At 51.7% G+C, this 20,914-nt stretch overlaps 1 protein-coding gene across 2 annotated transcripts in view; it reads right to left on the bottom strand.

Moving 5' to 3' along the window:
- Positions 1-20,914, bottom strand: part of MYO18B (myosin XVIIIB) — a 234,144-nt gene that overhangs the window by 147,556 nt on the left and 65,674 nt on the right. For both annotated transcript variants that reach the window (XM_059895391.1, XM_059895390.1), the window contains exons 14-20: positions 20,378-20,468; positions 18,454-18,646; positions 15,098-15,178; positions 12,574-12,721; positions 6,309-6,468; positions 3,695-3,878; positions 2,665-2,887 (exon numbers count right to left, since the gene is read on the bottom strand). In XM_059895391.1, the coding sequence (XP_059751374.1) occupies positions 2,665-2,887; positions 3,695-3,878; positions 6,309-6,468; positions 12,574-12,721; positions 15,098-15,178; positions 18,454-18,646; positions 20,378-20,468 (1,080 nt within the window). The remainder of the gene's footprint in view (positions 1-2,664; positions 2,888-3,694; positions 3,879-6,308; positions 6,469-12,573; positions 12,722-15,097; positions 15,179-18,453; positions 18,647-20,377; positions 20,469-20,914) is intronic.

Genomic DNA, 20,914 nt, shown 5'->3' on the forward strand with positions numbered 1-20,914 from the left:
TTTCAATGTTAAACTCATCTTTTTAAAAATATTTATTTATTTATTTATTTTGGCTGTGCCGGGTCTTAGTTGCGGCACGCGGGATCTTTGTTGCGGCATGCGAACTCTTAGTTGCGGCATGCGCACGGGATCTAGTTCCCTGACCAGGGATCAAACTCGGGCACCCGGCACTGGGAGCGTGGAGTCTTACCCACTGCACCACCAGGGAAGTCCCTAGACTATACTATATTCTATTAAGCATGCAATACCATTACATCTAAAAAACAATGTACATACTTTAATTAAAAAATACTTTATTACTAGTATTTTCCTGTTGAATTTTATAATCACTTTATTTTTACTAAAGGGTATTAATTGAATAAGTAAATTGATACATTACTTATAATTCTGTGTTTTTATAAAAATAAATTAAAAATTTTTTTAAAATACTTTATTACTAAAAAATACTAACCGTCATCTCAGCCCTCAGCGAGTTGTAAATTTTTGCTGGTGGTGGGTTGGAAACATTGCAAGAATTAACAAAATGTGACACAAAGACACAAAGTGAGCAAATGCTGTAGGAAAAAGCGGTGACAACAGACTGGCTTGACAGACGGTTACCACAAACCTTCGATTTGTAAAAAAGTGCACTCTCTGTGAAGCGCAATAAAGCGAAGCACAATAAAACAACGTCTGCTCGTGTATACGTTACATGTGCACAGATTCCAAACCATAAATATGTGATACATGTGTATGGATCTTTGTATGCTTGTAAATATTTCTTGTATGGTATGAGACAGAAGTGACTCAGAGCAGAAAACAATGAGGAGGACTTCCCTGGTGGCGCAGTGGTTAAGAATCCACCTGCCAATGCAGGGGACATGGGTTCGAGCCCTGGTCCGGGAAGATCCCATATGCTGCGGAGCCACTAAGCCCGTGCGCCACAACTACTGAGCCTGCACTCTAGAGCCTGTGAGCCACAACTACTGAAGCCCGCACGCCTAGAACCCATGCTCCGCAACAAGAGAAGCCACCACAATGAGAAGTCCGCGCACTGCAAGTAAGAGTAGCCCCTGCTCACTGCAACTAGAGAAAGCCCGCGCACAGCAACGAAGACCCAATGCAGCCAAAAATAAATAAATTAATTAAAAAACAAAACAAAACAAGAAAACAATGAGGAAATGAACCAGGTCTGGGAGACAGAAATTTGGGAAGTTATACCACTAGACTTCAACCCTTCACTGAGTTGGAAGCTCCCTGAGTCGGGCGGCGCTGAGAACGCAGAGGGCGGACCCACAGGGAGGAAGGGGACGCTGACCCGCGCCTGAACGCAGGGACTCCAACCCTCGGGCAAGGGCGCCTCCGGCCAGCGGGGCGCCATCGATCAGCCATGGGCTGTGACCACCTCGCTCTGCCCGTGCGACAGTATCTGTCTTCCTGTGCCTGTGGCTGCGTGGACAGGTGGGAAAATCAATGTGATGCTGAAGGGAGCAAGGGGCTCATCTTTGCTTCCAGCTGCTCCCTGCTTCTCCGTCAACTACCTCATGCCCAGGGTTCCGTATTAACGCGGTGGGAGGACACGGGGGCAGTGACCACAAGCTGAGGCGTCAGTGACCACAGAAATATTAAACAAATGGGTGCCCACCCAGACTCCCCGCCAGCCCTGCCACCCCATCCGCTGACTTCGCCTGAGCTGTTTCTGGCAGGGAGGGGAATCCATGGGGTGGCCTATGGGGTCTCAGAGGCAGAAGAGAATGGGAAAATTTCAGATCAAACTCAACTCATAAGATGAGCTAATGGGGGAACCCTGGTGCACGCTTGCTTTCTCAAATACAGGCCTGACACTTCGTTCCTTTGGCTGAAACCCCTCATTCCGCTATCACCCCATCACCTCCTCAGCTGGACCCAGGAAAGCCAAACTTCCAAAGACAGCATTCACAGGCTGTCTCTCCTGGTGGATCCGCCCCTCATCTCCCACAATCCCCCACTCATTTTGAACCCGATTCCCTGAAAACCAAGGCTCCTCCATGCCTCCCTGCCTTTGCGTACGGTGATCCCTCGGCCAAGCTTTTCCTCTCCCTGCACCGGCCAGAGGTGAGCTACCTGCTTCCTTCCAAGACTCAACTAAGACGTTATCTCCTCCAGGAGGTTTTCCCAGTCTCCCTGCTTCCTCCTCTGGGCATCCCCATGTGACACATGCCCTGGTCCCATCACGGACCAGGCTTGTTTCCACACAGATCTCCCAAACCAGGCTGAGTGTCTTGAAGACCAAATATTAATCGTTGTGGAAATTTCACCCTCTACTCCAAGGTAGATGCCCCTGAGATGTTTGTTGTTGAAAGGAAGATGAGTAAGACACACCTGTAGTCTTCCAGGAGTTCACAACTAAGTCAGGAAATAAGATGTGCTTTGGACTCAAAGAGACCTCGGCATAAACCTAGGCTTTGCCGCATCCCGCTGTGTGGCCCTAAGCAAGTCCCTTCTCCTCTCTGAGCCTCAGCTTCTTCATCTGTAAAATGGGGTAATCATAGCTCCCCCCTCACAGCATTGCTGGGCAGTTTCGACGGGATGCCGCATGGAAAGCTCCTGGCACATAGCTGATGCTCCTGTCCCTCGGCTGCCACTGGCACAGGAGCGTGTCCCAGGAGTCAGAGACAAGGTGCTCGCTCCCAGGCCGCCGCTTACCTGCCCTGTGCAGGCGCAGCGCCTCCAGGATGTAGGACCCTGCAAGCTGCACCCTCAGTGCCGGGATGTCCAAGGGCAGGGACCCGCCTGCCCCGGGCTTGTCTCTACCAGGCTGCGGTGGAGTCAGAGAGCCCTGCCCGCCTCTGCTCTCCACCACTGGGCTCGGCACCAGGCAGTGGATGAAGTGTAACTGAGACCGTCTGATCACGCTGATCAATGCATCCTAGGACAGAGAGGAGATGGGGTCGCGGTCAGGGCCAGGGTGAGACAGACAGGGGTCTGAACATTCCCCAAATGTATATGCGGTCTGGCCTGGGCATCTCTGTGGGGCCCCTATGTCCTACACCAAGGACCTCCTATCCGTGGCCTGATTAGTACTCATGAGAAATAAAGGACCTTTATAACAACCCTTATTATAACAGATGGAGAAATTGGGACATGGAGAGGACAAGCGAGCGGCCTCAGGCCGCATGGACCACTAGCCGAAAAGGAAGACTAGAACCCGGGACCTGGTCTGCGGGCTTTTCCAGTATAACATGCTACGAGTCATTTCTTCAAACCAATCCTTCCCACATCCCACCCTCCGGAGCTCAGCCTGACTCAGCCTGACCACTTGTTTTTGGATCAAGGTGTCCAGGTAACATCTTTACACCCAGTGCTGGGTCCTGCCGCCTCCCCTATGGAGAGCCTAGAGGTCAACATGCAGACCTGTGAGAGGTGAGGAAGGCAGGCGGGGATGGTCTGGCTGTGACATTTGTCACCTTGGTCAAGAGAGCAATTGTGGTTCCTGCAAACTTCCTGAAGCTGCTTAAGCTAAACCAAGGAGCTGAGGCTTTGGCCTCAGACTTGGACGGATCACTTTCCACCAAGTTTCTTTGCTTCTCTGAGCCTTGGTCTCTTCCTTGGTGAAACGTGGGTGTTGCCGGCCCCTTCAGGCTCGCCGGGGAGCTCAGAGATGACGTGGGTGGGTAAGCCACCCTGGAGGCGGGCAGCGAGGCCATGACTCCGCGGGGACAGGGCCCCCACTCACCATCTGCAGCTTGATCTGGGAGCACGGGGCCTTCCTCTTCACCGCGGCCAAGCTGCTGGCGAACGTCCTCCGCACCGTGCAGCTCCTCTGCTGGGCCTGCTGCGAGGTGCCCTCCAGGCCGGCCACGGCCCGGCACACAGGGGACAGCTTGGCCCGGGCCTGGAACAGGCCCCTCAGCTCCTCCCTGGCAGGTAGGAGGGGAAAGAGAGAGGTGCTTCAGGGGGCTCACAGGGTGGAGCGAAGGGGACCCCCCTTGCCTCCTGCTAATCTGCCTCCTGAACCCTCCCCTCGAATCATACCCTAACTGCCTACTGTTCATGGTCCCTTCTGCCACACGAGCCTTTGCTTGGTGACAAATGTCAGCCCCTTCCTCCATGCCTCCCTCCCTCCCCTGACCTCAGAGCAGCTTTCCTTCTACTGGACGTTTCCGTCACTTACGTACCTGCAGGAATTCTACCCCGCCTGCACTTCCTTAGAGGGCAAAATCACCTCGGGATAACCGAGGCCCAGTACACAGCAGGTGCTTACCGTGCTTGTTGTCGAACAGACAGCCTGAGCACCAGGCAGACCCTACTGCGCCCTAGGAGGAAGCAGGGGCCCAGAGGAGGACCCGTGCCTCTCTGGTCGCACCAGCCCATCCCCACCAGTGGACACCTGCGGGCACCTTCCATCGCTCCCTGCAAGTCCGGGCCCCACCCCGGTCCCAGCCCTCAAGACCCATTATCCACCCGCCTCTATGCCTACCCGACTGTCCAATATTAAGGAAATGAGTCTTGCCAGATGCATCAAGGGTGCTGAGAGTGGTTAGACGCATGGCAGAGCGCACAGACTAACAATGGCTTGAATACACTCACGTTGAAATAAAAATCTGGGGAGGGAGCAGTTGGGGGCGTGAAGCCCCTGGAAGCAGCAGCCCTGAGAGCGAAGGACGTTGGCACCAAGCCCTGGTACAGGGAGAGAGGGTCGGGCCCGCAGCCCTGACCCCTGCACAAGGACTGCCCCATCTGTGGGGCTGGGAGACCTGGCTTCTGGTCTCCAATTCAATTTGTGCCTTGGGCAGTCACGTGTCCTCTTTGGCCCTCCACTCCTTATATATAAAGTGAAAGCTGAGTGGGCATGAGAACCTCCTGGGAAGCCCCCACCTGAGAGACTAGATGGGCCCAGGAATGAGAAAGCAATACCAGCAGTCCTAGTGAATCAGCGACCTTGGCTGCAGAACCACATGCTAAGAAAAAGCACCGTCTGCTCTCAAAATCACCAACGCTTGGCTCTCAAGCCTGCAAGACACTCTGCTGGGATTTACCGCCAACCTGCCGTGCTCTCTCACCTCCAAGCACTTTTTCCCAGAACGTTCCCCCACTCACCAGGCCATCTGATCAACCAAGGTGTGCCCGCCCTTCCCTAACCCTACACCCCTCACTCAGCTTGAGCCATGGGATTTTAGAGCAGCAGGGAAATTTACAAGGCCACCAGACGTGTGTTGAGGGCCGGCTATGAACCAGGCTCCTTGATAAGCCATCTGTTATGTTACATCACCAAAGACTGACAGCACAGGTGTAAGCTTGGCAGCACCATTCCCATTTCTCAGACTGTGAAACTGTGACCCAGCTCACGCAGTTTGAAAAAGGCAAAAGCAGCATTTGTACATTTGCCTGACTCCAGAGCTGTGCAACATGGCCTTGCCCAACAAACCCTTATGTCATGGTGGAGGAAGCAAGAAACCCAGAGGAGGGAAAGGGACTGCCCACAGTCACCCAGGTGACACAGGGCAGGGCTGGGAGTTGACCCAGGTCTGCTGGCTCCCCACACAGCCCTCCATGTGCTCGTTACCCTTCCTTCTGCCCCATCCTGACTTGATCTCTCTCCAGGAGCTGTGCGCCCCTGAGCCCCCCCAGATATAGGCTTTCCAATCAACTCTGACCGCCTAGACCCAAATTGTACCCCGGCTCTGCCACTTTTTTTTTTTTTTGCTATGTGATCAAAGGCGAATCACTTGGCCTCCTGGGTCCTCAGTTTTCTCATCTATAAAATGGGCCTAGGGATACAGTTGTTGTAAGAATTTAAAAGATGCTTATAAAGCATTCACCCTGATGCCAGGTGCATAGCAGGTGGTTAGTAAACGTTGTGGTCTCAGCTTCACTCACACGCGCGCACACACACACACACACACACACACACACAAGCATTTCCCAATAGCTCTTTGAAGTCAAAGCAGCCCTCTGCTAGCACTTCTGAGCAGAGCAGTCAAGAAATGCAATGAGCTTTTTTTAATGCTACAAAACATTATCACTTTGGTTTTACGACCCCCTAGTTTGAAGATGTCCATAAAAGTCCTTCCAGTCACATCATCTCCCAGATATTTAATGAAAGGCCAGAAGCCAAAATAAGAAGTCACAGCTTCCTAGCTTTTGTTCCACTTCCCCAGAAGGCCGGCTTTTCTCCTCAGCTGGACTCAGGCTGGCCCTGGGAGACACTGAACTGCTCCTACTTGAGTACGGGTCTTTGCGTCATTAGGGAGGGGTTCCTGTACTGCTCTCCATCACTGGGTTGCTGTGACTTCACAGCCCCAGCACCTCGAATGCCCCAGCCCGTCCCCAGCCCTGGCCAGGCTCACCTCTTCGACTGCTGCAGGACCTGCGGGGCGTCCAGGGCCGAAAGATTAGGCTTGGCCCTGTGGAGCCAGCCCGTGAGGTCATAGCGCACGGGGTCGTGTCCCAGCTGGTGGGCGATCTCGCACTGCAGGGGTTGCTCACAGGTCCGGAGGGCAGAGGTCCCTGAAAGCAGATACGGGGCATGAGTCTTGGGACCTGGTGGGGACACTCTGTCATCACTTGGCATCATTGAGAACACGCTTTTCCCATTTTAATATGTTCCAACCTAGCTGAAGCTACCAGTTCTGGGCACCCATATTTCTCCTGCTTTGTGCATTTATGTGCATTACATCCAACCTCGATTCTGTTCCTCCTTGCTTTCTTAAATCCAGGATACCTGTTTTTCCCAACCACCATCAGCACACACAATCTCCATGATTTTTGCCATACCCATGTATCACCTGGGCTGTTATTTACTTAATGTTTTCTTTCAATCGACTCATGTTTTTACCGGTAAAACGTATTTATACAGAAGCATTATACTGCAGATTTGGTGTGCCAGCCATATTTACTTTCTAATATTTGTGGAAATAAATACATAATTATTAAATATTTTGAAAATTCGTGTGTGTACCACCTGAAATTGTCTTGAATACCAGCTACCAAATAAATGCACAGCATATTCTTGGGAGATGCCGGCGGACACTTGGTTCCAAGGGACAGAGCGGGAGAAACAAATGGGCTTGGAGTTGAGAAGACCTGGGTTCCAATCCTGACGTGACCATTTATTACAGTGGGACAGGGGCCAAGCCACCTACATCTCTGAGCCTCAGTCTCCTCCTCTCCAAAATGTGGATTAAATAATACATGTCTCCCAGGGCAGCATAAGGTCTGAGGAGATAAGGTGTGTGAAGTACTTTGGTGGGGTGCCAGGGCAGTCACTCAGGAAGCAGCAGTCGTGGGTGTCACTGCCACTTCCTGCACTGAAACTTTTGCTGATGTTCTGGAATCACAAAAGGTTGACCTTCACATCCCCAGAGCCCAGCATCACGGTTGGCACATGACTGGAGTCTGGAAGTGCTTGTGGAATGAATGAATGAATGAATGGATGAATGGATGGATGGATGAATGAATGAATTCCTGATCGTTTTTCACATCCCTCTCATTGCAGTGATGCCCTCAGGCTGAGTAGTGGCTCCAGACCAATTATCATCAGGAGGTGTAGTACCATCTCGGTTCCTGTATCTACTCTGAATGATCTTTCTACATTTTCTCATCCCGTGATTGCCAATGGGCCAACACGTATCTAGGATCTTGATTGCCTCCCTTAAATCTTAATTTGCTTCCTCTACACTTCACTGAGCTAAGAAACGAAGGACCTGCGTTTCTTAGAACTCTGCACAAAATAAACAAAGTCCGAGAGTCTTCAGTTCTGATAAGTAAGGGGCATGGATTCTGCCGTCTGTTTGGCTGCTTGGAAATCCTTTGTGCTCACTTCCTGGATCTCCTCTACGTTCTGGATCATTAAAGTTACCAGAAAGGCACACTTCTGGTTAAGTGAAGTATCACTGCGTCAAGAGCGACGCATGAGCCCTTCAGAGCCGTGCAGTCCCTGTCCTTCCATTGAGAGAAGAGCAAGGGACTTCCCTGGCGGTCCAGTAGCTAAGACTCCGAGCTTCCAATGCAGGGGACCCGGGTTCAATCCCTGGTTGGGGAACTAAGATCCCACATGCCACGCAGTGCAGCCAAAAGATTAAAAAGAGAGAGAGAAGAGCAAGGGACAGAGCACACACTCGGCCCTGGGATATACGTCCCCGACGCCCTGCAATGCTGCAGGTGTCTGCTTGCAAGGCTGCCTCCCTGCCCTGGACCGGCAGCAACGTGAGGGCAGGGGTTGTGTCCATTCAGCATGATGTCCAGCAGCTAGCACAGAGTTTGCTTCGAATGATGACCCCAAGGGCATTTGGGGAGGGGAAGGAGGCCAAGAGAGAAGAAAGGCTGCTCATGTCTGCTAAGCCCTGGCCACCCTCCATCACTCAGTCCTCACTCTGGTCTGTGATGTGAGTGTCACTGGCGCCCAGCATGCACCTTAGGTGAGAGGCAACAGACAGCGAGCTGGGTCAGCCAGAAAGCCCCATGTGTTCTGCTTGAATGAACGTTCCCATTAAACGTTGGAACGATGATCAGAGCTAATCAGAAAGCCCTAGAGGCAAAATATATATATATTTTAATACCAAAACGTCTGAGTTAATGTGTCTATCTCAGTCGGTCCAGACAAGAATCTCCCCCCTGGGAACCGAGAGCCTTGCAGCATCCTGCTCCGGGTGTCCGGGACCGGCATGGTCAGGCCTCACAGTGAAAGGAGAGGGGCCGAGGGTCCTGCCCCAGCCACACCCTACAAGACACTTTCCACTTCTGACCCTACTCTGTGTGTCTTTAGCCGAAAAATCAGGACGAAAACATTCCATTCAAGAACTCCATTTCATTCGATTCTGGATCACCAGTGTGACTGGAGCAGAGCAAGCGAGGGGTAGGGAAAGGAAGATGGCAGGTGTCCACGGGGGCCCTGCTATGCTCCAGGCACTGGGGAGACAGCAGAGAACAAGACAGGGGCACCCCGCACCCTCGGGGCATACAGGGTGGTCGGGGGATTGACAAGAAGCAAGCAAAGCAAACGGTTCACCAAACATCCCAGAGCCCAAAAGGGGCCCTGAAGGAAATAAGCAGGGCGTCCTGTGATGGGACAACGTGGCTGAAGAGGGGACAGCTACAGACAGGGGTCAGGGAGGCCCCTGAGGAGGGGCCCTCGAGGAGGGGGCTGAAGGAGCACGTAGGCACACACAAGCTCCTCCGTCCTCACGCCAGCCCCCAGGGGCATCGCCATCTTACAGACGGGAGAGGGAGGCGATTTCCCAGAACTCACACGCATTGCAATTAACTAGTGGAGCAGGGGTCCAACCCAGGTCTCTGGGGTCCACAGCCTGGGTGGGCTTTTAACAGATCTGCCTCCTGGCTTCCTGTGGGTCTACCATCCGCCGGAAAAATAAAAACCATTCCAGAACCCTGGAGACGTTTCCTGCAGACAGAGGCTACTTTCATAGCCTGGAGAAGGGTCAGGGGCCTGGCTGGCTCTCTGAGTGAGGCCTCCTGGGCGCAGCGCCAGCTCCGTTCTCGGTGCCTAAGGGGCCCCGGTCAGCCACATGGCTTCTCCAAGGCCCCAGATGCCCCCTGGAGGTGGGGCATAGTGGAGCCCACAATGCCCAGCTCAGACTAAGGGCTCCACAAATAGCAGTTTCATCTGCCCCTCCATCCCTGTTCACTGGCTGGCAGAGGCGGACGTACCTCGGAAAACAGAGGTGACCTTCCGGAACAGAGATGATCACTGGCAGCATCACATGGAGCACTAGGACCCCCTCCCCACCCTCCCGGGGGAGGGCAGTCCGGGGCTGCGCTATGACCTCCCCGGGCACTTTGCTTTCATGAGCCCCTTCCTCCCTCTCTTTCCATATATATAGATATAGATATGTATTGTGTGTGTGTATATATATATGTATATACAAATACATATATATACATACACACAAAATTACATTTCATGACTGTTGGTATAAAAGCAAATAGATTAATATTAGTAATATATAAGTGTATTATATTAGCTTACTACAGCTGCCATAACAAAGTACCACAGACTGGGTGGCTTAAGCAACAGAAATTAATTTTCCCACAGTTCTGGAGGCTGGAGGCTGGAAGTCCAAGATCAAGGGGTTGTCAGCAGGGTTGGTTTCATTGACGTCTCTCTCCTTGGCTTGGAGACGGCTGCCTTCTCCCTGCATCTTTCCTCTGTGCATGTCTGTGTCCTAATCTCTTCTCCTAAGGACCAGTCATATGAAATTAGGACCCACCTCAAAGACCTTATTTAACCGTTATTACCTCTTTGAAGACCCTATATCTATATAAAGTCACATTCTGGGGTGCTAAGAGTTAGGAATTCAATATATAAATTATTTTGCGGGGGAAATACAATTCAGTCCATAACATATACTTAAAACAATGTACTTAACCTAAACGTTTTTTCTTCTACTTTTAACAGAAATCAAAAGACTTTCATGGGCCGCTAAGAGTACCGTGGGCCCCTAAGAGTACCGTGGGCCCCAGGCACTGCCCCTCTTGCCTGGGGGAGGAGTCGCCGCAGACCCAAGCTCTCCAGGAGCCATCGGGGTATTAACGCTCTGGGCACGGTCCAGGGAGAGCGGCTGGAGCCATCAGGTGGTACTGCTGTTTCTGCTGCTGTCAGCAAATCCAGCGCAGGAGTCCTGGCGGTGAATCCCGGACAGAGGCCCCAGCCTAGCGACATTGAGAGCTGTCACACGTCTTTCTCCAACTCTTCCTCCCAATTTCTCATAAACCACTCCAGTCAGATGGTCACCCCCAACGCTCCCATTGGAGTTGTACTTGTCTTGGTGGTCAGTGACCTCCATGCACGCCAAGTCAGTGCCATTCCTCAGCCATGCCTCACTCGACCTTTCAGGAGCATTCAACTCGGTTGGTCCGTCCCTCCTCCTGCGGCTTCCAGAGTGCCACATCCTCCCACTCCCCTCCTCCATCCCCGGCCACTGCTCCCCAGCCGCCTTTGCTGGACACAAGCTTTGTCCCTGGCCCCTTGACCCTGGAACGTCCCAGGGCTGAATCCCTGGCCATTTTCACTGCCAACCCTCATTCCTTTAGTGATCTAAACCAGAACTGTGGTCCTCAACATCTTACAGATTTTTTTTTTTTTTTTGCTTTATCATACATCTCCTCTGCTAGAATGTCAGTCCCTTGGGGTGGAGATTTTTGTTTTGTTCACAGATGTATTTCCTGGCCTAGGGCAGTGGCCACCACATTTTAGGTGCTCCTGAAATATCTGTTGAATGAACCAGTGAATGAATAAGCCCACATCCTGACCACCATGTCACTTAGGACCTAAAAGACCTCAGAGTGTACTTGTCTTCTTACGTGCCTGGGGGCGTCCAGGTGAGGGGGGCTCACAGAGGTTTAGCTCCAGACAAGGCTTGTGTTGAATCTGCCTTCTGACACTCACCCTCTGGGTGATCTTAGACAAGCGTCTCTACAAGCCTCTCTCTGGAGCTCACTTTCCTCATCCTGGGGGGTAAGAATATCGACCTCCAAATACGTGACAGAATTCTACCAGACGCTGCACAAAGCTCAGAGCCCTGCGTGGAGTGCGGACAGCATTCCTCCAGCCCCTGGAATGACAGGGATGATATTCTTCGTCGCATCCACAGCCTCGGCCTCATCAATGACATCACACCTGGCAGCTGACGACAAAGCTCCACAGGTACATCCTCTCACCCAATCACAGCAGCGGAAATTCTGGTGAAAGGGAGGCCAGGGCGAGCTCCAACCCCATTGTTCAAGACTACGTGAGATTTGTTGGTGCCACGTTGGTGAAAATACGAATAGCCGGACTTGAACTTGAGGCTGACACGTGCCAAATCCTGTGGTCTCTGATCCCACTGTCCCAGCTCGAAGTGTCCATCTCCCCTCACACTTTTCCTGCTGCCAATCCAGCCCATCACCCGGTGCCGGGGACGCTGCCTGCTCGGTACCTCCAGAGTCTGCCCACCTCCCCGGGGCAGGCAGCTCCGCTCTCACCTCCCTGGCCTCCTTCCTATCGTGTCTCCACACTGCAGTCTGGGTGAACTTTCTAGGACATGAATCTGACCATACCCCCTGCTGCCTAGAATCCTTCATGGCTTCTCATTGCTCTTGGGTTAAGACCAACGTTTTCTGTGAGGCCTGCAAGGGCTTGAGGTCTGAGCCCAGATGACATCTCCCGCCTTGTCCTGTACTGTGCTCCCTGCTCTCTGTCACATTCACCGGCACGCCTCTCCCCGTGAGGGCCCCCGGCTCCCAGAGGAATGAGGTCTGCCTGCTGCCCACCACCAAACCCCAGTCTGCCATCTCAGGCTCAGCGGCCACACATGCACTTATGTGTTAGCTTGTCATCTCCCCCATCCCCGACTCCCCCCAGCAAGGACACAGATCCCATCAGTGCGTTTGCCGCCATATAGCATGGTACCCAGCACACGGTAGCTGCTCAGGACACTTGAGGAACACATGAACGAATGAACACACAAATGAATGAAAGCTCACCCAGGCACATGCACAGACGTTTCTGCACTCAGACTCCCCCACCCTGCTGTGCAGGCCTTGTCAGGGCTTTGACAAAGACAGATTCTAACCCCAGGCTGGACTCAGTACCCCGCCCCCACCTTGCTCCCTCACCTTCAGCTGCAGCACCTTTCTTCTCAAAGGCGGCACAGAGGCGCTCGAGCACCACGCCGTCCCCGGAGCCCTCCACCCGGACCTCCTCATCCAGGACCCAGAAGAGGCCCCTGGCATCCTCAGTACCTCCTCTGGCTGGCAAGCGGACCTGGCAGGAGATCAGGATACACTGAGGAGTCCTGATCCTCTGACGGAGGCCAGGCCCGGGTTTCTCTTCCCACCTGTGGGAGTCGGGGGACCTGCCTCCCAGGCACCACAGGCCTAGATCCACACTCCCTACACCCCACACTCCCACTCACTGAAAGACTCTCAGTGTCGAAGCCACAAAACTAACAATCTCTTGGATACCAGGGGTCCAGATCCTGCCTCTGTCTTCATTTCCAGGGTGACCGTGGGCAACTTAACTGCACCTCTCTGAGCCTCATTTTTCCTCTTTTGCAAGATGGAGACTGGTAATCCTTTCCTCCGAGGGCTGTCGTGAGGGTTTAATAAGGGCAAGCACTCTGTAAACTACACATCTCTGGCTCCACACAGGCAGCTGGTCTACTTGTGCACAGCCAAACATGAAAGGATTAATCCCATCTGCATCACTTCCTCTTAGAAGTCTTAGTATTTTTTTAAACTAAAATCTTGAGGGAAAAAAAAAAAGTTCCCAGGGGCTTCCCTGGTGGCGCAGTGGTTGAGAATCTGCCTGCCAATGCAGGGGACACGGGTTTGAGCCCTGGTCTGGGAAGATCCCACATGCCGCGGAGCAGCTGGGCCCGTGAGCCACAATTACTGAGCCTGCGCGTCTGGAGCCTGTGCTCCACAACAAGAGAGGCCACGATAGTGAGAGGCCTGCGCACCGCGATGAAGAGTGGCCCCCACTTGTCGCAACTAGAGAAAGTCCTCGCACAGAAACGAAGACCCAACACAGCCATAAATAAATAAATAAATAAATAAAATTAAAGAAAAAAAAAAAAAAGTTCCCAAAGCATGTCTTAGAGAAGGTGAAGTTGGTTCAGCGGCACAGACGCGGAATTCTAAATCTAGCCACCAGTGTCAGAGACCATCCAGGCGACCCTGACGCTTTGCATACAGGAAACTGAAAGAGGTCTGGAGAGTCTGCGGGACTTATCCGAGGGCCCACAGTGGGCTGACACATCTGAAAATGGTGCCAAGTGGTTAAAGTGGGAATGTGATGCATACGATGGCCAACGGTCCCAGTGTGCCTGGGGCCAGGGGCTTCCCAGGACGTAAGGATTTCAGTGTTGAGGCCAGCAAAGTCCCTGGCAAACCAGCACAGTTGGTCACCCTAATTCAGGAATATTAGTCCACACCCCACTGAGAGGGGTCCAGAGAGGGGAAGGGGCACATCCAGGGTCACATAGAGAGGCCCAGGGGCAGAAGTGGACCTGGATCCCAGGTATCCTGAATCTTCACCTTGGCCTTATTTGCTGGGGTTGAAACCTACAGTCAGCCCATCCCCAGAAGGCAGCTGTTCCAGCCACTGCCCAGGGGTCCCGGGGGTACCATGGTCCTTCCCTCCTTGCACTGCCCGGGTGGTCCCTTCAGGCCTGCCCCTCCCCGGTGAGGAAGCAGGACAGGGACGGGGAACCAGCCCGAGAGGTGCCAGCAAGAAGCAGCAGCAGCAGGTGTGACGGGCCGGCTGGGCTCACAGACTGAGAGAGCTTTGCAGGGGCAGGTACAGCCCGCTGTGAGCCCAGAGAAGCCAAGGGACCAGGACAAGGTGTCCAAGTGCAGGAGAAACGCAACCTGCGGGACACCTACTGTGGGCCACACACCCTGCAGGGGCTTTACGTGCCAGATACCACGGGCGTTCACGACAACCCAGGGGATACCATCTATCGTTCCCACTTGGGTGATGAGGAAGCTGAGGCTTGGAGAGGTTAAGTGACGTGCCCAAGGTCACCAAGATCGGACCGGAGCCCAGCAAGTTCCATGGCCCAAGCACTTTCACACCAAGATGCGCAATGGCCGAGGGCAGCTCTGGGAGACGGTTGAGCATAGGTGCAGATCTGGGGTCAGCACAGTGGGGTCTGGGGCTGGGGAAAGGGAGATAAAGACTCAGGTATCCCCCAAACTAAAGCCTGTCTGCCTCCAAGGAGCTCAAGAGCCTGGATCCACCATCACCCCCGCTCTCCATCCCCCAGGGGCCCCTACTGTCCCGGTCTCTGCTGGGCACAGCACCTTCGTCTGAACACCCCATCTTTCCAGGTGACAGTGGCTGGAGATCACTGGGCACCGGCCCTGGACTCCCCTCACCTCAGACCACAGCCCAGGTGTGGGTGCGTTCTAAGACGCAGACTCAGATTCGCAACCTGATGGGATGTAAATATTCTTTGCCCAGGCCACACCCCCCAGACCAATCAACACAGAATCGGGGAGTGGGTCCCAGGCGTCAGTGTTTTTAACAATCCCTGGGTCACGCTAGGTGCAGGCAGCGTTGAGATCTAGTAGCTCAAAGGCTCAAATCTGCCAGGATTTCTAAAAAGGCCGTGCGGCATCTGAGAGGCCGTTTTACCTGCGAGGGACTCTGATCCACAGCAGCCACCGTGGTCCCCAGGGACGGCTCCGGGAGGTCAAACTGCACAGGAACATCTTCCTAGAAAGTCACAGAAGTTCAGCGTTAGCTCCTTCCATGAGCTGAAGGGGAAGAAGCTTCTGAAGGAGGAAAGAAAAGTGAGGACTTTCATCGTCACACTTTGGCCATTTTTTATCATTATTTTTTAATTGTGGTAAGAGTAGACGTGGCATAAAATTTAACATTTAAATCATTTTTAAGTGCGTGGTTCATTGGTGTAAAGTACATTCACACTGTTGTGTAACTGTCACTATCATCCATCTCCAAAACGTTTCTCACCTTGCAAAACTGAAACTCTGCACCCATTAAACACTAACTCCCCATTTCCCTCTCCCTATTTCTGTGTCTATGAATCTGACTACTATAAACATCTCGTATGAACAGAATCGTACAGGATTTGTCCTTTTGTGACTGGGTTATTGCACACTTAGCATAATGTCCTCAAGGTTCATCCAGTCGTAGCACGTGTCAGAATTTCCTTCCTTTTTATGGCTGAATAATAGCCCCTTGTGTGAATAGATCACATTTCTTTATCCATTCATTCACTGATGGACACTTGGGTTGCTTCTACCTTTTGGCTATTACAAACGATACTGCTGTGAACATGGGCGTACAAATATCTCTTCAAGACCTTGCTTGAAATTCTTTTGGGTAGATACCCAGAAGTGGAATTGCTGGATCAAATGATAGTTCTATTTTTAATTTTTTGAGAAAACACCATACTGTATCCCACAGCAGCTGCACCATTTTTATTGTGCACAAGGGTTCCAACTTCTCTACATCCTCCCCAACACTTCTTACTTTTTTTAGTCTAGTGGGTGTGAAATGGTATCTCAATGTGGTTTTGATTTGCATATCCCTGAACTAGTGATGCTGAACATCTTTTCGTGTATTTGTGGACCATCTGTATATCTTCTTTGGAGAAATATCTATTCAAATCCTTTGCCCATTTTTAATCGGGTTCTTTGTTTATTTGTTTTTTATCATCACCCCTTAGCCTTTGTGTGAGAAGAAAGGATACAGACCAGCATCCCAATAATATCCTGATATTGTTCCTCAGGGTGGTCAGCAATCATGGTGAGAGCTTTATCAGGAACTGATAATTCAGGGCAAACTTTTCTAATATTTACTGAGTACCTAATAAGTGCTGGGCTGAGTGCTGGGTGCTGGATGGAGCAAGAAAACTATGGATAATAACAGTTGGCATATAAAAGTAACCAGAAACATCCAGATAATGCTATGCTCAAAGATGTTCATCACAGTGTTGTTTATAACAGCATAAACGTGGAAATAACCCAGACGGCCAAAAGAGAGTTCAAATAGAATCAGACATAACCACAAACATGCATCCTTACTAAAAGCTGTGAATGGAGTGAGGAAATGTGAATAACATAATGCTACGAGGAAAAACACTACAAACTCGTGTGTACAGATGGATGGGAAATCCGTAGAGAAGACCATATATGGAAAAATGGCTGGTATAAGATACAGACAGTGGTAACAGTGGTTGCCTCTGGGTGGTGGGGCTAAAAGAGATTGTGTTTTCCGCTTCTTGACACTTATATGCACTTTCCAGTTTTTAAATAAAAAACATGTTTTACTTTGATCATCAGAAATAAGTGAAATATTATGGGAAAAAAAATATGATGGCTGCTACCATATGTGGAATGCCTAATACAGATTACGCATTTTCTATCCCACTTCATCAAATGCTCCAAATAGCGCCTTTAGGCAGTACGGTAAAAATGATCGTGAAAATAACCGCCACCTCTCCCCTTCCCCGTATCCACACTCTCTGTACAGATATGGAAGTTTCTCCCATCAAAAAGTGGACGCCATTTCCCCGCCCCGTGAGTCAGGGCTCAGCCTTGGACTTGCTGTGACCAACTGAATAGAGCAGAGGTGACGTTGCCAGTTCCAAGTCTCGGTCCCAAGGGGCCCTGAGCACTCCTGCTCGCTCTCTTGGACCCCTGCCCAGCGCCACGAGAACAGCCTGAGCTAACCTGCTGGAGGACAGGGCACTCCTGGAACACAGGTGAGTCATCCTAGCCAAAGGGCTGCCTGGATCAGCTCATGGCCAGCTGACCCCCAGACACAGGGGAGAGCCAGCCAAGAGCCACCTACCCAACCTGCCTCTGACCACAGGCACATGCTCTCCCAGCCAAGACCAGAAGAGCTACCTAGGCAACCCACAGACCTGCGAGCAATAACAAAAGGTTAGTTTTTAAGCTACTATGTGTTGGGATAGTTTATTATGCAGAATTATTGCGGGAAATGGTAACTGATACAGGAGTATTGCTATTTCTATTTTACATGTGATGAAATTGAGGTTCAGAGAGGGTGAGTGACTTTCCTAAGGCCACACAGCCAATAAGTGACAGAGTTAGAGTGAGACCCCAGGTCTCAGCAATGCCATGTGTTTAAGATTTATTCATATTGATGTTTTCATGTTTATTGCTGTGTGGGCTCCAACCAAAGAAATGACCATCATTTCAATACCCATTATCCTAGTAATAAACAATATGATCATTTCTCATATTTTGCCATTAGCACTTGCTAGAGCCAAAGGGGTCCCCTTCAGGGAGGAAGGAGGGAGCAGATGCTAGGGGGCGTCTGGGGTGCTGGCGATGTTCTCTCCTTTTATCCTGGGTGGTAGCTGCAATGAGTGTGCATGGTTGGACAAATTCACTAAGCTGTACACTTCTGATTCAAGCACTCATCTGTGTAAATGTTACAGTTCAAAAAATTTTTTTAAGTATAAGTAAAGGAGGGCAGGCAGGGACGTGCCTGTACAGGTTTCCTGGTTCACACATACAGAGTTTCTCCGGGGGGCCTCGTAGAAAGGGAACTGCATCTTCACCTTTCCTAGATGCTCCCACATTATGATCCAAAAGGTGTGCAAACCCACTATTTTCACCCACAACCGGGCATGAAGGGCCTTCCACGGGGAAGATGCAAACTAACGGTTGGAGGAGGATTCAGCTTGGGTACGTGGGCGAGGAGGAAGAGGTCAGCACAAAAAAGGGACAGCTGTGGGAGCGAGGTCTGCGGAACCCCAAGTTCTGGACTGTAAGGCGCAGGGGCCGTGGCTGGAGACTGGGCTGTAGAGGGAGACAGGGGAGCAGCAGAGGCCCAGGAGCAGGCCTGGAGTTTGGGTTTTAATTTAATCATCGACGGACCAGACAGGATGAAGCTAAAACCTACCGGAGGACCAGACGACCACCCCCTCCCCTGCCCCGCCCAGCCTCACGCCCTCACTGAGGCCCTGCGAAGGCCCCGCCCCAGTCCAGCCATACCTCTCGGAATCGCTCCAGCGTTGAGACAAAGGTTCGCTGGTAGAAAAGCAGCTGCAAGCGCTCGTGAGCGTAATTGTGGCACAGCTCCTCAAAGGTGGCGGCCCGGTCTTTGCCCTGGTGCCGGGGGTTCTGAAAGCCTGGAGAGTCTACCACCATGATGGAGGCCATGGAGAGGTGGTGGGAGGAGAAGGATCTGGGGGGAAAGGAGAGGAGCTCCGAGAGGACATGGACTCTTAGAACCCCACTGGTCCAAGCCTCCCGCACCCCTGCATCACAGAGATGGAGGAACCGGAGCAGCATGCTGGGCGGGTCTGCAGATCCAGCAGATCTCACCACTTGCAGGCTGTGTGACCTTGGGAAAGTTACTTAACCTCTCTGAGCATGGGTTTCCCCCACTGTTAAATGGTGGTAGGGATGAGTAGGATGACCCCAGGGGCTGCAGTAAGAAGAGAAGGAGTTGAAGTATGGAAAGTGCCTCCCATGGACACCACAGGCCTTCAGGAAATGTGCTCTCTCTACCAGGCCCAGAGGAGAGAAATGACTTGCTTAAGGTTGCACCACAAATTGGCTATAAAGTTAAGACTAGAGTCTCCTTTTCTTGCTTAGTGACACGCTGCTATAGAAAAACAATTTTGTTCAGTGCCTGCCTCAGTTTACAAAGATCTCTCAAGCCATCACCTCCTTGGAGCCTCTTGACAAATCTATCAGGGGGACAGAGAAGGGATTATTCACATCAAAAAGCAGGAGTTAAGAGACTCTGGAGAAAGTCACATGTGGGCTCCAACCCTCGCTCAGCCACGGAGGGGCTGTGTGTCTTGGGAGAGTTGCCTGACCTCTCTGAAACTCAGCTGTGAAAGGGCTAATGACGGAGATGAACTTAGAAGGCCGTTGGGAGGGTTGGATGTGGTAAGACATCCACGGCTCTGAACGTGGCAAAGCGGTAAGTGTTTTCTGCTATTATTATCATTAGCATGACCAGCTATACACTTTGGAGGGCCCTTAGTTTGATCCTGAGCTCTTTGCTGTTACTTGCTGAGGTTTTCCATCTGTAAAATGGGGCCAATAAGATCAGCCACCACATAGACATGCATGAAGATTAAATCAGTTAATGTTCAGAAAGCCAGACGCCTGCGAGGTGCTCATAAACGTGAGCACAGTGGGTATCGTTCTCACCGATACACCCACTTTATGGAGGCAGGCTCCCAGAGCCAACCAGGAAGCAGCCGCCCTCCACTGGCAGCTCACCAATCAATACTTCTTCCCCTAAACACGCATGATCCCCCTGGTTTCTAGATAATGTGTCTGTGGTCTCAGAGGGTAATTACTCCAGCAGCAAGAGAGGGAGCCGATTCTGTGTCTGTGGAGAACCCCACTTGCACTGTTGCTACACGCCAGCCTCATCCCCTTAACAGGATGTCAGAAGCCTAATTACGCCTCCTGCTTTCACAGAGGAGGGAGGGAAGCCCTTGGCCCAGCTCTGGTTTGGCCTCACTGGAACTGCTTAAAGATTCCCCAGGGCTCAGCAGCACTCAGCACGGTAGAGGACAGAGGCTCCCGGCCGTACTACCTGCAGATACCTGCAGTATTTTAGGATCACGATTAGGAAGAGTTGTTTACAGACACTACTTCTTTTTTTACTTTATTGTTTAATTTTTTAGTGATTTCTTTTAATCCTTGCAGTGACCCTGAAGGAAAGAGCCATTTTTACAGATGCAGAAGGGGAGGTCAGAGAGGTGAACTGATTCGCCAAAGTCACACAGCCCACGGGTGGCCAAGGTGGAATTTAAACCCAGCACCATAAGACATGGCTCAACAACCCCCTCTCCGGCTCAACAAAACTCCACTCTGCTAATCTCCCCGGGCTTGGGCTCGTTCATACACTGCAAAGAGGCCGCCTCTGTAACCGGGAGAAGGTTGCCATTACCTGTTGATGAGCGAGACCACAGCGGCAAAGACCTCTTGGTACAGGCCCGAGGCCATGCCCTCCACACACTCCACTCCTGTCATCTTGAGCCCTACAGTGGGGAAGAGGGGGGGGGGTTGGCACCCCGTGGTCAGGACCTTGCCTGGGGCCGAGGACGTCGCTCCAATGCCATCACTACTGGCCTTAGCGCATCTTCCCCCAACGCGCACACACACGTCCCCCTACTGCTGAAATTACTTACGTTCTTAGGACCAAGTTCAAGGGTCTTACCAAGTCTTCCAGGGTCCTGTGTAACCTGGCCCTACCTCCCTAACCTCCATTGTGATCTCCTGCTCAACCCTCAGGGCTCAACCCAATGTCACCTCCTCAGGGAAGCCTGCCTTGACCATCACCACCAACCCATTAAGCCAATTCCCAGGTCTACCTTGCTTTTTTGAAAATTTTATTTATTTTTCAAACTGAAGTAATGATTGACATACCAAAAAACCTGTACATTTTTAATGTATACATCCTGATGAGTTTGAAGTATACACCCAT

The sequence above is a fragment of the Balaenoptera ricei genome, chromosome 14 (assembly GCF_028023285.1).
Source record: "Balaenoptera ricei isolate mBalRic1 chromosome 14, mBalRic1.hap2, whole genome shotgun sequence".
NCBI classification, from domain to species: domain Eukaryota; kingdom Metazoa; phylum Chordata; class Mammalia; order Artiodactyla; family Balaenopteridae; genus Balaenoptera; species Balaenoptera ricei.